The following is a 16174-nucleotide window of genomic DNA, read 5'->3' as shown; positions in this document are numbered from 1 at the left end:
TTGGTGCAATGTAGCAATAAAGACCGCAAGAACATCGCAAGTATCTGAAAAAGATTCAACGAAACCGAGAGTCGTTGTTGAGGTTGCAGTGTAGTGCTCCTTGTGGACACCTTACACCCCATAGCTGCAGCACCCTGATGACGTATCCACTCATGTCCCCACGTGCACAGACCACTACCTCAGCTCGGATCAGACGGCTTCACCCAACACAGAGCTTCGTCCTTGTGAAGTCGACGTTCACACAAGCTTTCTGATCGACGTCTAGTGCGAGGCTGGATTTGAGAATTTTGGAGACAGTGCGAGGCTGGGGCCTAGGATTGGTGCATATCTAGTATCGACTTTGGACATGTCAACGCAGCCTGGTTCCCTACTCCAAGCGTACCTCAGGAGGCTCAGGCTAGCATTGTTGTTAGCTGGATGATATGGAAGCTTGGACTATATTCGTATTTCACGTTGAAAAGTATACTGTTGATGGGATATATTGCTGCCGTTACATCGTTTACTCATACATCATGAAAAGAGGAAATCGCAATATGCATGCATGCAGCCCACCGCCCCCAAAAAAGGTATACTTGCGACCCAACGCCTTGCTGTGACATAAAACAAACAACCCCCAAAGATACAGGATTCACCATGGCGATTGCCAAATGCTCACCGATAGATCATCTCTTCCCTGAGAACACTCCTCGGCGGACTGGGTACGTGTGGCGCAGGGAGACTCAACCTCTTCGTTTCGACCTTGACCTCGCGCAGATCGACTTCTTGTTCCAGTTCGCCGACATCGTGGTATGTTCCCACGTGTTTGACCAGGCTGTCTACTGTCCGACAAATCGCGTCGACGTCTCTGCCCTTGCTACAGATTGTGCACGCGTACTCGCCATCTGGGGTATGGCACTTGATGACGAAGCGCTGAGCAAGACGGAACTCGCGTGTGTCCATGATGTCGTGCTCATAGCCAGTTGTTTTGTCCCAGATGGTGACGGGAGTTCGCTTGCCTATCATCCAGAAGTCTTCGCTGGTCACGTCGAGGCGAACGCCGCATGCAGGACATGCGCAGCTGCCTCCCGGGGCGAAGGATGCTGCCAAAGGGTTTCCGGGCATGTATTGTAGATCGAGAGCGTACCGGCAGAAGAGTTGCTCGGGGCCATCCATGGGCATGATAGCACTCGGCGCGCGCTGTGAAGGGATAAGGGAGCGCGGAGGCGATGCGGGGCGGGGTGGAGGTGGTGCGCCAACTTGCGAGCCTCCTAGTCGCTGTTGCGCTTCTTGTAGGGCGATCATGGAACCTTCTCTAGCCTGGTTGGAGGCGGCGATGAGTTTGGACATGTCGGCGCGAGTCAATTGGCGGTCGTTGTATAGGGCATCTTGGAGGACGTTTATAACGGTTTGTTGGAGGGAGATGATGTGCGCTTGTAGTTTGTTCTCGACAATGGCTGTGCGCGGGGTCAGTCTTATACCAGTTCTCCAGCGCAATCCACTTACCATCGCCCTGAGCGAACCTGCTGCCCATCCTGCCATAACCTTGGTCATACATCCTCTGAACCATCATGCCATCCCTCTCAAAATTGTTTCCTACGTCGTCGCGCCCTCCACCGTTCTTCAGCCGATCGATCTCCTGTTGTCTACCGTCGGCTCTCTTCTGCGCCTCTTCGAATTGCTTCTTCAGCTCCTTGATCTCGCCATCTTGCTTCGTGTCGCGCTGTTTCTGTCGATGCTGTTGGCGCTTGTCTGAGACGCGCTCCCATAGCCCCATAGACGCCGTGAACGTGCCGACAAGCGTGGACGCCAACGTGGCCACGATGAAGGTTTTCTGAGCCGCACGTGTTAGATTTGCGATCAACAGTAAGCGCGGAGTGGGCATACCTTGAGTTTCTCCTCTTCGATCCATGATGCGTAATTCATTGTCACGTTGGTGGTGTGAGCAAGTAGGCTCGTACGCCGCTTCGATATCGAACCGTGGAAAGCGCCGAGGAGATGGCGTGGTGAGGTTGCACGTTAGGAAGACGACACGTGCGTGCTTGACAGATTATGATTCCAACCCTTTCAATCTCGCGCAAGCAACTGCCTTTTCAGAAATCGATAATGCAACAAAGTGAAGTAGGAAAAGAAAAGCGCGGAGAATAAAGCGCAACCCCCTCCGCATTGCCAATGACGCACTCTGTCCTCCGCCCGTCCTGTAACACACGCGAGTCGAGCCCCCAAACGGCGCCCGACCTTAGATCAGCCGGGCATCGGAAATAGTGGCAGCTGATTGCACCAAATGTCGCGCAAATATCGGAATGGGCATGGGCGCAGTGCTCTGACCGCTGGTTTCACGATGTGTTGCGAGCCGCGCCAGCAAAGTGGATGCGCCATGTGCAGTGATGTCATGCCGCTAGCTAGATTGGGTTTAGCTGACATGCGGGAGATGAAGCCGGCGAGGACCGCAACCTTAATATAAGCATGGCGGCCACGAGACGCCTCGACGGAGTCGTATGAGGTTTGCAAGGAAGCCTCCAGGTTGCGGTTTCACATGCATCAAGTGAATATGGCGGCGAACCTTGGAAGCCACGTCTGCTTCAGCCGCTCCAACGCGTCGCACTCCCAATGGCACGTTGTGTGATCTTTTATCGATCTTCTCAACGGCTACGCATGGATATACTTAGGTACCTGCGCAGTATATGACATGAGATTGTCAGGGGTTTGTCCATTCCCGGCTGCCTGTCATCACCGACCCCTTTGTAAGCTGACTGCATTGCCTTCCCGCAGCCGAAAGCATGTTGGTATCAGCTACCCGGCGCCTGCCGAGGGTATCTTCAGTCCTTGTTTTGTTGTTGTACGCGACATGGGATTCTTCAGGTTTGGACGGTCCGATAAAGATGTCGATCTGATTCTGTAAAAACACCATGCCAGTCCGTGTCGTTGATACGTCAAGGACATGACGTGAGCGTACGCCCAATGCAAGTCTACGGCGCGATGGCCAGGTAATGAAACAGCATCAACCTTGACGCACGCTTCACCGACTCTTTCGACAAGGTATCGTTTACTATTGGAAGTAATGTAACAAACCCAGTTCTTCCAGAGCGTCAACATTTGCTAGCGAACATAAAGTCTCTTACGACACAGAAAATAGCAGAAGCTAAAAGAAGTGAAAACAGGACAAGAACGGCAAATTGAGAGCTCGCTGTATCCTATGTGTTCCGCGCGTCGACAAGCATTCCATTTATGAACATCAATAAAAGCATTATCGTCGTTTGCTCTAGCATCCGCTTGCAACACTCTCAATCGCGTACTGTGAACAGAGACGTCAAGAACAACCCAAGCGCTGACATCGAGCAAAGTCTCGCTAGTAGCGATCAACCTTAGAAAAGGTAGTTTTCAGCCACTGTGAGATGGTGTCAAACATGGCTTCTTTTGCAGCTATTCTCGCCTTCTCCGCTTCGGGATTCTTAGCAGGAAAGCCTTCGAATGCATGTGGCTGGCCAAATAATTTATAGTATTGCACCCCCGGCGCCGACCAGCCTTCCTTGTTCGGATTCTTAGCGCTGCCGCCCGCAAGCTTCTCAGCCATGACTTCGACCTCGCGGCAGAACATGTCATGCTCAGCTCCGATAAGCAGAACCTCCTGCGGCAAGCTTTCCCTTGTACCAAAATACGTTGGACTCAAACGCACATCCTGCATGGATTCCTTCTGAGCTTCATCCAGGTACAGCTTCATAACATCATCCCAGCTCTTTCCTATGAAATCAGGGACTTCAGGATCTGGCCGAGTTGCCATCTTTGCATCGCTATCGGGGCCGAAGTCCACGGCAGGATAGATCGATACGATACCCACAACTTTGGACAGGAGCCGCGAATGTTGGGCCGCGCCGAGGGTAAGATTGCCTCCGGCTGAGCTGCCGCAGAGGACGACTTTTGACTTATCGATGGGCAATTCTGGGTCATCAATCACGGCGAGCGTTTGAGCGACGACATCCTCGTAAGCCGTGGGGAACTTGTTTTGAGGCGATTTGCCATAGTCTATACTGACTACAATGCAGTTGGCATGATCAGCAAGATGTCGCGCCAGGACGTCGTCTGCTGCGGGATAGTTGACGATGAAGCCACCACCGTGAGCTCTGATCACGAGGGGGAGCGGAGTCTGTTTGCCTTGAGAGGCTTTTGGTATGAATATACGGCAGCCATAAAGACTCGGCCGACAAGGATAGTTCTTAATATGATCTGGCTGAGTTGCAGGCGCTAGCCAGGGTGAGGTCCGGATATAGAGCGAGCTGTGAGCGATTGCTCGGATGCAGGCAAACTGAACGTGCGATAGCGCCCACATGTCGAGTTTTCAAACGCTCCTCGGGTGCCAACCTTCTTGCATCTGATAGAAATCAGTACAGCTGGCTTGTAGGTGTTTGCCTGCGCCAGCTGGGCGGAGGCAAGGTGGGGTTGTCTGGGGGCCTTGTGCACATATCTGGGCTAGCTCATGGAGACGGCCACTAGTCCCAATGCAGCGAAAGCCGCGGAGATAGCAATGATGCGCCTGCCACGGATCAATAATCGAATGATGACAAAACGTCGCGGGGCAGCAGCAAACGCTACCCCACTCTCGAGCCTCATGGGTGGTGCAGTCGCGTATGGCCGGCATCGGGCCATGCATGACTTAGCATCATCTTTTGTCCATTTCGAAGTTTCGTTCCGTGCCTGTTGATGCCTTTGCGCCCCTGAGCTTCACCATCTATCGTCAACATGGCCACTCCCAAGATCAGTGGGCGGGGAATCCGCATCGCGATTGATGTATGTCTCACTATCATACGCACAACTGTAGCTGACAAGGCAGCGCGGCGGTACCTTCACAGACTGCGTAGGCAACCCCGGCACTGGCAAGATGGAAGACGATATTCTCATCAAGCTCCTCTCCGTCGACCCCTCCAACTACGATGACGCGCCGCTCGAAGGCATCCGCCGCCTCCTCTCCAAGTTCACCGGCACCGAGATCCCCCGTGGACAGCCGCTCGACACGTCCAAGATCGAGAGCATACGCATGGGCACCACTGTCGCCACCAACGCGCTGTTAGAGAGGAAGGGCGAGGATATTGCCATGGTGGTCACAAAGGGCTTCAAGGATTGTCTTGAGATTGGCAATCAGAGCAGGCCGAACATCTTCGCGCTGGATATCCGGAAGCCCGAGGTGCTGTACAAGAAGGTCGTCGAGATCGATGAGCGCGTCACCCTGGAAGACTACGCGGAAGATCCGGAGAGAAACCAGACACAGGCAAAGAGCATAGAAGAGGCCGGAGACAGCGCAGAACTGGTCAAGGGCTTATCGGGCGAGACTGTGCGCATACTACAACGACCGCAGGAGGAGGCAATAAGGAAGCAGCTGCAGGAAGTCTACGATGGCGGACTGAAGAGCATCGCCGTCTGCTTGATGCATGGATACACATATCCCAACCACGAGGCCTTGGTGGGAAAGATCGCGAGGGACATTGGCTTTGAGCACGTCAGCTTGAGCCACGAGCTTATGCCCATGATCAAACTGGTCCCACGCGCTACCTCGGCCTGCGCAGACGCATACCTCACCCCCGCAATCCGGAAATACATCGATGGCTTCTCCAAGGGTTTCGAAGGCGGTCTTGGCTCCAAGAGTGTGAAGCGCGAAGAGGGCTCCAAGGGCGCTCGCTGCGAGTTCATGCAGTCGGACGGAGGCCTGGTAGACGTCGACATCTTCTCTGGCCTGAAAGCCATCCTATCTGGTCCTGCGGGAGGAGTGGTTGGCTATGCGCTCACGTCATACGACCCCGAAACCAAGATTCCCGTCATCGGCTTCGACATGGGCGGCACCAGTACAGACGTGAGCAGATACGGCGCGGGACGCTACGACCACGTCTTCGAGACCACCACAGCTGGCGTTACCATACAGTCTCCACAGCTCGACATCAACACTGTCGCAGCAGGTGGTGGTTCGCGCCTGTTCTGGAAGAACGGACTGTTCGTCGTAGGCCCGGAGTCGGCAAGCGCACACCCTGGGCCAGCATGCTACCGCAAGGGTGGCCCACTCACCATCACAGACGCAAACTTGTTCCTTGGCCGCTTATTACCCGACTTCTTCCCCAAGATTTTCGGCAAGAATGAAGACGAAGGCCTCGACGCGCAAGCGAGCGAGAAGCTGTTCAAGGAACTGGCCGAGCAGATCAACAAAGAGGTCGCAGGTGATAATAAGGAGAAGGAGATGTCGCTGGACGATATCGCAAACGGATTTATCAAAATCGCTAATGAGACCATGACCCGGCCGATTCGAAGTCTAACAGAAGCCCGTGGACACGATACAAGCAAACACAGGCTCGCCACATTTGGTGGTGCGGGTGGCCAGCACGCAGTCGCCATCGCCGAAGCACTTGGCATCTCGCAAATCCTGATTCATCGCTACTCATCCGTGCTATCAGCATATGGCATGGCACTCGCTGATGTCGTCGACGAAAGACAAGAGCCAGAGTCTACCGTATGGTCAGACGAGAAGGATGTAAGAGAGTACTTGAAGAACAAGATGGCAGATCTGAAGAGCAAGTCAACGAGTACGCTTAGGGATCAGGGCTTTGACGAAGAGCATGTCCACTTCGAAGAGTACCTGAACCTGAGATATCGCGGAACAGAGTCGGCACTCATGATCATCAAGCCGACGAAGGAGGAGGCAGAGCAAGAGTACGACGGCGATGAATGGGCTTTTGGTAAGGCTTTCGTCAAGCAGCATGACCAGGAGTTTGGCTTTACTCTACCGGATCGCGACATCATTGTCGATGACGTACGAGCTCGCGGCATTGGCAAGACTTTTGAAGGTCTCGAGAAGAGTGTAGATCAGCAACTCAAGGAGATCAAACCAAAGGACCTCTCAGGAGACACAAAGCGCTACGATACCCGAAAGGTCTTCTTTGAAGGCGGCCGGCAAGATACCTCGGTCTACAAGCTCGAAGACTTAGAAGTGGGCGATCGATTGAGGGGTCCAGCAATCATCGCAGATGGTACGCAGACCATCGTCGTGACGCCTGGTGCCACTGCGCTTGTCATCCATACTCATGTGGTGATCAACATTGGTGAGACGGAAGATCAAGATAAGCAGGTCGACACGAAAGAAGTCGACCCGATATTGCTCAGTATTTTTGCTCATCGGTTCATGGCTATTGCTGAGCAAATGGGCCGCGCGTTGCAGAAAACCAGTGTGTCAACAAACGTCAAAGAACGATTGGACTATTCCTGCGCACTGTTCGATGCGGATGGAGGACTAGTCGCTAATGGTAAGTTCATCGCTGGAGTAAACCGAATCAGCTAACGCCAGTGTAGCTCCTCATTTACCAGTGCATCTCGGAAGTATGTCAACCTGTGTCCGCAAACAAGCCGCCATCTGGAAGGGCAAGCTGAAGAAAGGCGATGTCCTTGTCTCTAATCACCCCATGTTCGGCGGTACCCATTTGCCAGACATCACTGTAATCACACCCGCGTTCAGTGGCGACAACATCATATTCTACGTCGCTTCCCGCGCACATCATGCCGATATAGGCGGAATACTTCCTGGCTCTATGCCCCCTGCGTCAAAGGAGCTTTACCAGGAAGGTGCGGCCATCAAATCCGAGAAGCTGGTGTCAGAAGGACACTTCAACGAGAAGCGCATCACCGAGCTACTCTTTGATGAACCAGGCCAATATCCTGGCTGCTCGGGTACGAGATGTCTCAGTGACAACATCAATGATTTGAAGGCCCAGGTCGCCGCTAACCAAAAGGGTATTAACCTAATCAACACACTAATGTCGGACTATGGCGAGCGAGTCGTCAAGTTCTACATGACAAGCATACAAGCCAATGCGGAGCAGTCCGTTCGCGCGCTGCTTAAGGACGTATACAAGCGATTCGAGGGTCAAGATCTTAGCGCAGAGGACTTCATGGATGATGGTAGTCCAATACGACTGAAGGTATCTATTGATCCCGAGAAGGGTGAAGCTGTCTTCGACTTCTCTGGTACCGGGCCTGAAGTGTACGGAAACATCAATGCGCCAGAAGCCGTTACCTACTCAGCCATCATATACTGTCTGCGCTGTCTGATCAGCGAGGACATCCCATTGAACCAAGGCTGTCTCAAGCCTATTCACGTTCTCATCCCCAAGAAGTCGTTCCTCTCGCCGTCTGACAATGCTGCTGTTGTAGGTGGTAATGTTCTCACAAGTCAGCGCGTGACAGACGTCGTTCTCAAAGCATTCCGTGCTTGTGCTGCAAGCCAGGGAGATTGCAATAATCTCACGTTTGGATTTGGCGGTACAACATATGGAGAAGGCGAAAAGAGCGGCGAACGCAAAGACACGAAGGGTTTTGGTTATTACGAAACAATTGCAGGAGGGTCTGGTGCAGGCTCGACCTGGAACGGCACCAACGGTGTTCATACGCACATGACCAACACCCGAATTACCGACTCCGAGGTCTTCGAGCGAAGATACCCCGTTCTACTCCGTGAGTTCTCACTCAGGGAAGATAGTGCAGGTAAGGGCATGCACATCGGTGGCGAGGGGGTAATCCGCGACATCGAGTTCCGCATCCCCGTTCAAGTCAGTATCCTTAGCGAACGAAGAGTTTACCATCCATACGGTATGGAAGGAGGAGGAGACGCCGCATGCGGTTTAAACATTTGGGTGAAGAAGGTAGACAAGAAAGCCATCGACCAAAATTCGGATTCCAAGCGTCCAACGGAACCTGTGGAGGATGCGCACGCGCCTACCACTTCTCATGCAGTTGAAACTCTGCTTAAGAAGGATGCCGAGATCAGGAAGGAAGATGTGGAGTACAGATACATCAACATGGGCGCTAAGAACACGGCAGCCATGCGGCCTGGTGAACGCATCATCATTCACACGCCTGGTGGCGGTGGCTGGGGCAAAGAGGGCGAGCAAAGTAGGGTGCAGGATAAGATTGACCCGAAGGGAAGTTGGAAGGGTGGAAGTATAGCCGGAAGGCAGAGCACTGCGGAGGCTAGTGCGTAGACGACACCGTTGTATATTGTATGAAAACTATAACGAACACATCTCACCTTCAAGCACAGTCTGGTGGACGTGACTCACATTGCGGTGTCAGCGAGAAGCATCGCCCTCCTAGATGCCCTCCTCAAACCACCGTCTAACTTCCGCCTCGCAAACTTCTCTCCAATCCTCCCCATCCCCACCTTCCTTCCGATGCGCCTTCGCCCACCCCTCCGCAATTCTATCCACCGCATCCTCTCTCCTACCCTTCCACCGCGCAAAAATCCGCATATTCTCCGCCTCAAACTTCTTCACAGCATCCACAGGCACAGGCCATATCTTGCCGAAATTAACCCCGTTATCCAGTATAATATCACGCGCTGTGATGCCATACATGGGCCTGTCCGCCATCGCTCTCGGCAGCAGATGCGTAAGATCTATCCGCCTATACACCATGGAAATATACATCGCAGTCGCGAGAAAGTACTCCAGCGGATCATGATTCTTCTTCGAGCTGGTGGGATACTTGAAGTCGGCGAAACTGATAGCGACATGGATGTGTGGATGTTTTCGGCAGAAACGTGCTATTTCAACGAGGTCATCCCACTTGACCGGGCTGATCCAGCGTTTTCTCAAGATAGGTATGGTGTCTTCCAACTTTTCGTAGTGTAGTGAGAAGTCTATCGAAGCCTGCTGCTTTGGTGTGCAACGTGCTAGGGTAGGTGCGAGCGACGAGGCGTGGTCTACGAGAACATTGTTGTAGCGGAGTTCCAAGTCGACTGTTTCGCTGCGGAGTTGGCGGCATACGTTTTTTAGTTTGTTAAACGCGTGGGGCTGCGTATTGTGCTGATGTGGCTGTTCGCATGATTGTTGGCGGGGAGATCTGGGCAGGAGGGATACATGTCTGGATGGAGCAGTCAATGCAAGCTCGAATATATGGTTGCGGAGTTCGCCTGGTAGACCTAGTAGGGAGAGTGTTGGGTACGATACTGGCGTCTTTTCAGGGCTCTCTGCGGACGCGCTGGTTTTGGCTTTGGCTTTCTTTGTTGCGTGATCTTTGGGAATTTCTTGTCCATCATACTCGGAGTAATTTCTTTTGCGGGTATTCCAGACCATCTTTGCAGCGGGTTTACTGAGATGTAAGACTTGTGAGGAGAGAGTTGCAATATGTATCTGCTCTGATTGTATCGCGACACGAGGATTACGCCAGAATGTCGTAGCATTAAGATTTACATTACTCTAGTAGGTATGAGAACATCATAGATACGAAAGTCGTCATGCGCAAAATTTAGATACAAGCATATCGAGGCCCTTGATGCCTCACTTGCTCTCAACAATCATACCATCACTCTTCCTCGCATTCGCAAAGTTCTTACTCTCATAGAACGCAATCATATCCTTCCATTCTTTCTCCCATTCTTCCTTCATCCACCCATGTTCTGCGATCCAAAGCTTCTCATGCACGACCTTCAACGAGCCATCGCCCTCCCCCTCGGTGGGGAAGAAGCCGCCCCATTGCCTTTCCAACTTCGTTCCCGGGTACGCGCCCTCAGGACGGAACTGCCAGTTCAGGAATGCTTGCTCAGCCATTAAACAGTTGTAGTTGTCAGTTTTGACATAGTTCTGAAGCAGCCGAGCATGCATGCGCGAAGAAGGTGTGAAGACCATTGAACCGACATTGATGTTGGGGTGCTTAGCATCGAGGTCTTGCGCGACGCCAGCGAAGATATAAGGTTCGCATACCGGGCCGTCCTCCAGGAAGTCATCGAGATGCAGCTTCTCTGGTATGCATTTCTGCATCGGCGCAAGCTCAAACATCTCATCCATGTTAGACAGCGGGAATGCATCAGCATCCAAAAAGAGGACGCGCTCGAACTCCGTCTCTTTCCACATGTTAAGCTTGGCGAATAGGTCTTTCCACCGATCTTCTACACCGTCGACATTGCATTCCCAGTGAAGAGGCGGAAGCTCGCGTACTAGCGCGCCAGCTCCTTTGAGCAGCGCACGTTGCTCGTCTGTGACATATTTGGCTACGAATACGACGAACGGGTGTTTTTTACTACGTGTGCGAGATGACCAAAGCAGGCGGTAGATGAGCGAGTGGATGGCGAGGAAATATGGGTCCTTCAAGGAAGGATTGCGAGTAGCGAGAAAAGTTGCATACGCATATCCTCTCGGACCATTGGGATTGTAGTTGCGAGGCTTCTGCGTCAGGTACTTTTGGAGCACTGAAGTGGGGAGCTCGAGTTGGAGTTCATCTTGGAAATTGTATTTCGTTCCGGGTACGTGTTCCGTACTAAACGGTGGCGAGGCTCCCGCAAAGGAAGGTTCCGGGTGAAGGCTTGAAGCAGAATGTGCGTTGGCTAAACTGGACGGCCGAATACCGTCTAGTAAGCCCTTCTCTCCGATTGCGGATGCATCGTCATGGTTGGAGACACGGTGCCCGTCAGATGGCAGGATCTCGATCCCGTCAATGTGCCCGTCTCCATGCGCATATGAGAAACCATATCGGTGTTGTGCAACAAGGTATACGGTTCCGAGACAGGCAAGTGTCGCTAGGGTAATGTTGTGTCGCCGTCGCATGTTGTGTACGGAAGTACAGTCCAAGGGTTTCGCGATGGACCTTTAGTCAGGTCTAGATGCAACCTTCGTGAAAAGGAGGGGGGAACTTCACATGCGCATTTGGTCAAACAGCTAGGGCGCCGAGCCGTGTCGTAGTCCAGCCGACAAAGAGGTGCATGTCGCCTGAATGGAACAGTGACACTGACGACGACCTGTTGATCCTGATCAAAGTCCCAACACAATTGAGAGCAAGGGTCGAGTTAATCACGCACGGTGATGTCGCCAATTCCGGGTGCTGCCGTCAGCATGATCGGCAGGCGGGCAAGGACCACCAGTCCATGCCGAGCAAGTACCCCATGGGGCGCCGCTTCGGAGCAATCTCCACTTTGGAACACCAATAAACATTTGCACCAACATGATAATGCATCTTACCCGTTTAGCACCTGCAGTAGCGCCGTGACGGGTTGCCCCTGGCGTGCCAACATCACATGAAGCCGAGCCAAAAGTGTCTAGAGGAGTCGATAGTCGGCCAGCGCATTGCGATGACACAAACGAAGATTTGTGGATGAAGACTATTTCAATTTCTTCTAGCGTACAGAGTAGCTGCGCTGGTGTTTTGGAGGGGAGACTTGTGGCTGGATGGTGCATCTGTAAAGCCAATTTGCCAACTTGACGCTGGGCTCGTCCACTAGTTTCGTGACAACCTCGGCTGCATACAGCGTAATGGGTAGGATAATTAGCTGCGATAGCCAAAATGCAGGCTCGAGCCCGATGGGCCCGCCCTTGGGAAGCGGGAACTTGTCGACCCATCCTGGAAGACCGTCCTGGTGGAATGGTCTTGAAAGCCCAACCGCGGCATAAATTCGGTCTCCTATTGTCCAGATGACTAGGCCATGAACTAGGTACAGCGCGAATGAGATGCGCGCGAGGTACTGGCAAAACCCGGTTTCGAAGAAGCGCTTCAGCCATGGCAGTCGTGGAATCGACGCTACGGCTAAGAACGCAGCCCAGAAGAGGTAGAACCATTTGGCGTCAAAGACAGCCTGGGGCTTGAGATGCGACAGCCATATCCATCCGGGAGACTTTGAGATGAGTACTGTGCGATCAATATCGGGTGCATCGAATGCCGGTACACCGCCGAGGTAAAGTGCAGCGATGAACAGATGGAAGAAGATGAGCTCTTTGAACCCAGCCAGCGCACCGAGGAATCGTGGAAGCTGGTCTTGCTCGGCAAGCAGATCAAGGTCGCAGAGGAGCATTCCAGATATAAACAATGCTCCGTAGAAGCCGTCTACCACGTACAGGAAGTAGAAGGCCAGAGCCACCTGGCACATGAGGCGAGCATTGCGTGTGCATCTGGAAAGAGCGGAGAGTGCGGTGTAGACGATAATGGATCCTTTGAACTCAATCGGAATTGACCAGGAATGAGGGTGGTAGGGCTCCGTGAATTCGTAAATGTTCGTAGAGAAGACGAAGCTGTAGTTCTTGAAGGTTCGATACCAGCTGACAACATCCTCGCGGAACGTAGGTTCCATATTGCGCATATCGACAGATATTCCACTCCAATGGCGGAACGACATCCACGCAAAGGTGACGACGATGATAGGAAGGTATAGTCGAAGCCAGCGGCGGAAAAGGGCAGAGCCGACGGTGTTCGACGCACTTGAGATCTGGCCCTCATGGATTTGTTGTAGGCTTTTGAGCGAAAGGACGTATCCTGAGATGACGAAAAAGATAGCCACTGCGAAGTGACCACCTGAGAATATGAGTCGAAAGAATGGGAATGCTGCCGAGTAGTATTTTCCATCGTATCCAAATGAGGTTTCGAATGCTTGATTGCCCTTGCCGCCATGAGACCAAAGTTGATTATGGTGCAGGTACACCAAGAACGCCGCAAAGCCCCTTAGGCCGTCCAGCCATGCTGTTGGTCTGGCAGGCTTGCTCTTCGTGATAGAGCGTAAGCTCAAAAACTCAGGACGCACTGCGTTGAGACTCAATTTTGTTGTTCGTACTGGTTTCCATATGGTCGGCGAGAGTTTGACCTCTTCAAGGCAGCCTTTGTCGAGCAAGCCCTGGTGTGTGGCTGGCATAGCTGAATCCGAAGCGGTAGCAGAAGTGATGGCGACTGTGGTTTCGATCGAATGTAAAGATCAATATCTAAGAATCCCACAAACGCTTGGTACAGGAGCGAATGGTGCGGGTGCCGCGCGAGGCTAGAGAACGCGTAGTTTTCTGACGGGAGCTATGGCTTTAGCTTACCTCAACCGAGGCAGCATGTGTGGTTCACAACGGTAAGTTTAATAAAGCGATCGTCCAGGTCGAGCCGATCATGCAAGCGGGGAATGATGAACTTGGCATGATACCCTAGAAGGATCCGAGGTTGCACCATCTTGTGAAGTCAACAGCCCACGAATCAAGACAGTTTGATATCATAGACAATACAGTTGGACCGTTCCTGATGAGAGACGTCCGGTGCGGGGCTTGAGTGGGGATACTACCGTTTGTGTCGACGCCTCCGACCATGTTGCAAGGATCATCGAGAGAAGCTTTAGCCTAGGCGTCTTGACCCAACATCGCCGCCGCAACGCTGCAGGCGGCTCCTTAGCCATGCGACGCACATGCGCTATTGGACTCCCGTCACGAGGCTGGTCCTGCATTCAACATTTGTACCGATGTACCGAGGAAGTAGAGCTGGGCGGGGATTGGTGGGCGCAAGGGCCGAATGTGAAAACGACAGGAGGGTCTTGGAAAAGATAGTCAGTAAGCTAATCTCTCAGACTCAGGATCGAAATAGTCGCCTGCTTTTTTGTAATAACCACAGCATGCGCACGCGACCCAGGGCACCTCCACCCAAGCTTCACCTCAATATTGCAATGGCTCCCCATTCCCCAATTGCAGCGCACTTCTCGGGCAAGCTCACAAGCCAAGTGCGAAGGGTCCTGCCTGCATATCTTGCCCTGCTTTTTATCTTCTTGTTCTTCGCCAACACACACTTCTTTACTACACCTATTCGGGCTGCCAACAATTACAGGCGCGAGCTCAGATACCAACAGCCACTGCAGCTAAAAACTGATGTGATTCCGAGGAAGATTTGGCAGACATGGAAGGTCGGCCCTCTTGGCTTCGAGAAGCGCGACTCGGATTCAGCGAAGACCTGGCCGGCGAAGAACCCCCGGTATCGGTACGAGGTTTTGACCGACGATAACGCGAACGATTATCTCGAATTCCACTACGGCGCTCACGGTATCAACAGACCAGACCTCGTCAACCTTTACCGAGAGCTTAACATAACGATCATCAAGGCTGACTTGCTTCGTTATCTCGTCATGTATGCTGAGGGTGGTGTGTATGCCGACATAGATGTGGAGTGTCTCCGTCCTATCGATCGATTCATACCCGAACGGTACATTGAGGAGGAGGTCGATATGATTATTGGTGTGGAGATTGACGAGCCGACCTTCGCCGAGCACCCCATCCTTGGTGGCAAGTGCAAGTCCTTTTGCCAATGGACGTTCGCCGCCAAGCCCAGACTGCCAGTCATGATGAGGCTCATGGAGAACATACAAGCGTGGCTTCATGAGCTGTCTCATCAGAAAGAAGTCGAGATATCAGAGCTGCAGCTAGACTTCGACGAGGTCATAAGCGGGACGGGTCCTTCCGCGTTCACGAAGGCCGTACTGGAGCAGATGACTGCACAGAATCAAGGCAGGCCGGTTACTTGGGACCTCTTCCACAACCTTGCAGAGTCGAGGCTCGTCAATGGCATCCTGGTGTTGAACGTGGAGGCTTTCGCAGCCGGCCAAGGTCACTCGGACTCTGGTAACCATGACTCAAGGGGAGCTTTGGTCAAGCATCACTACCATGCTTCGGGATGGCCGACACTTCACCCGCGCCGCAATCACCCCATGTACGGCGAGGTAGAGCAATGTAACTGGAAACCTGAGTGTGTAGCAGAATGGGTAAGTCTGCCAGCGACCTTCTATACACGCATCTTTACTGACATCGCATAGGACAAGAACGTCGCCGAATGGGACACGCTGCCCAAAGAAGAGCAGGACAAGCGCATCGCCAGCAAACCGGCACCGCCCGGTGGCATCAAGCCCCACTAGACTTGAGCCTCTTGTATATATGTGGGCGAAAGGTGTCCAAAACCGAATACATCGGGGTCTGCAGTGCGGCTGCATCGGATCGGCGCGTGCGGGATGGAGCGGAGGTGTCGGGTGCTACCCATCGCGTCGTCAGCTCGTGGTAGGGCGCGGTTCGTCTCGAGCCCCAGAAGCCGAAGCGTAGCGCCGCGCAGTCTCGTACTCAACGGCCGCCATCGCCGCGGGTGTGGTTGGTGGTAGCTGGGAGGCGTGGTGATGGAGAGGTAGCGGAGCTCGCGTCTACGGACGATCAAGCAGATTTTGGGCCGTGACGTCATCGACGCGTCGGTCTACCACACGAATAATGTAATGTCACATGAACACAGCACAGCCAGTACTTGCTCTTTGCTACCTCTTGGTTTTTTCAAACATCTGTGTCGCCCATAATCTCGTCTCCGAATCTGCGTCTTGTGAGATTTGGGGTGAAAGCTGGTCGTCACTTAGGCCACTGTTGAGAAGGCAAACCTCGGCGTCGCTCAAATCGCCGCGTGAGATATGCTTCTT

General features: G+C 53.0%; 6 protein-coding genes across 6 annotated transcripts; 2 read left to right on the top strand and 4 right to left on the bottom strand.

Annotated features, from left to right (window-relative positions):
* Positions 1-651: 651 nt before the first annotated feature.
* J4E88_004548 (uncharacterized protein) lies at positions 652-1902 on the bottom strand (the record flags this gene model as incomplete). The annotated part of the gene is made up of 3 exons (XM_049398193.1): positions 652-1433; positions 1483-1810; positions 1864-1902. 3 exons carry the CDS (start codon positions 1900-1902, stop codon positions 652-654), a joined length of 1149 nt encoding a protein of 382 aa, XP_049255754.1.
* A 1423-nt stretch (positions 1903-3325) lies between these two features.
* On the bottom strand, positions 3326-4303 carry J4E88_004547 (uncharacterized protein; the record flags this gene model as incomplete). The annotated part of the gene is made up of 1 exon (XM_049398192.1): positions 3326-4303. The coding sequence occupies one exon, from the start codon at positions 4301-4303 to the stop codon at positions 3326-3328; it is 978 nt and encodes a 325-aa protein (XP_049255753.1).
* Positions 4304-4713: 410 nt separating this feature from the next.
* On the top strand, positions 4714-8987 carry J4E88_004546 (uncharacterized protein; the record flags this gene model as incomplete). The annotated part of the gene is made up of 3 exons (XM_049398191.1): positions 4714-4761; positions 4793-7256; positions 7303-8987. 3 exons carry the CDS (start codon positions 4714-4716, stop codon positions 8985-8987), a joined length of 4197 nt encoding a protein of 1398 aa, XP_049255752.1.
* A 1296-nt stretch (positions 8988-10283) lies between these two features.
* J4E88_004545 (uncharacterized protein) lies at positions 10284-11546 on the bottom strand (the record flags this gene model as incomplete). Its single annotated transcript, XM_049398190.1, has 1 exon — positions 10284-11546. One exon carries the CDS (start codon positions 11544-11546, stop codon positions 10284-10286), a length of 1263 nt encoding a protein of 420 aa, XP_049255751.1.
* A 566-nt stretch (positions 11547-12112) lies between these two features.
* On the bottom strand, positions 12113-13615 carry J4E88_004544 (uncharacterized protein; the record flags this gene model as incomplete). Its single annotated transcript, XM_049398189.1, has 1 exon — positions 12113-13615. The coding sequence occupies one exon, from the start codon at positions 13613-13615 to the stop codon at positions 12113-12115; it is 1503 nt and encodes a 500-aa protein (XP_049255750.1).
* A 732-nt stretch (positions 13616-14347) lies between these two features.
* Positions 14348-15634, top strand: J4E88_004543 (uncharacterized protein; the record flags this gene model as incomplete). Its single annotated transcript, XM_049398188.1, has 2 exons — positions 14348-15484; positions 15536-15634. The coding sequence occupies 2 exons, from the start codon at positions 14348-14350 to the stop codon at positions 15632-15634; spliced, it is 1236 nt and encodes a 411-aa protein (XP_049255749.1).
* Positions 15635-16174: the final 540 nt, after the last annotated feature.

This window comes from Alternaria novae-zelandiae (assembly GCF_023758075.1).
Source record: "Alternaria novae-zelandiae strain BMP 2774 chromosome Unknown scaffold_8, whole genome shotgun sequence".
NCBI classification, from domain to species: Eukaryota; Fungi; Ascomycota; class Dothideomycetes; order Pleosporales; family Pleosporaceae; genus Alternaria; species Alternaria novae-zelandiae.
The sequence above is the reverse complement of the archived record's forward strand: the minus strand, read 5'-3'. Positions and strand labels throughout refer to the sequence as shown.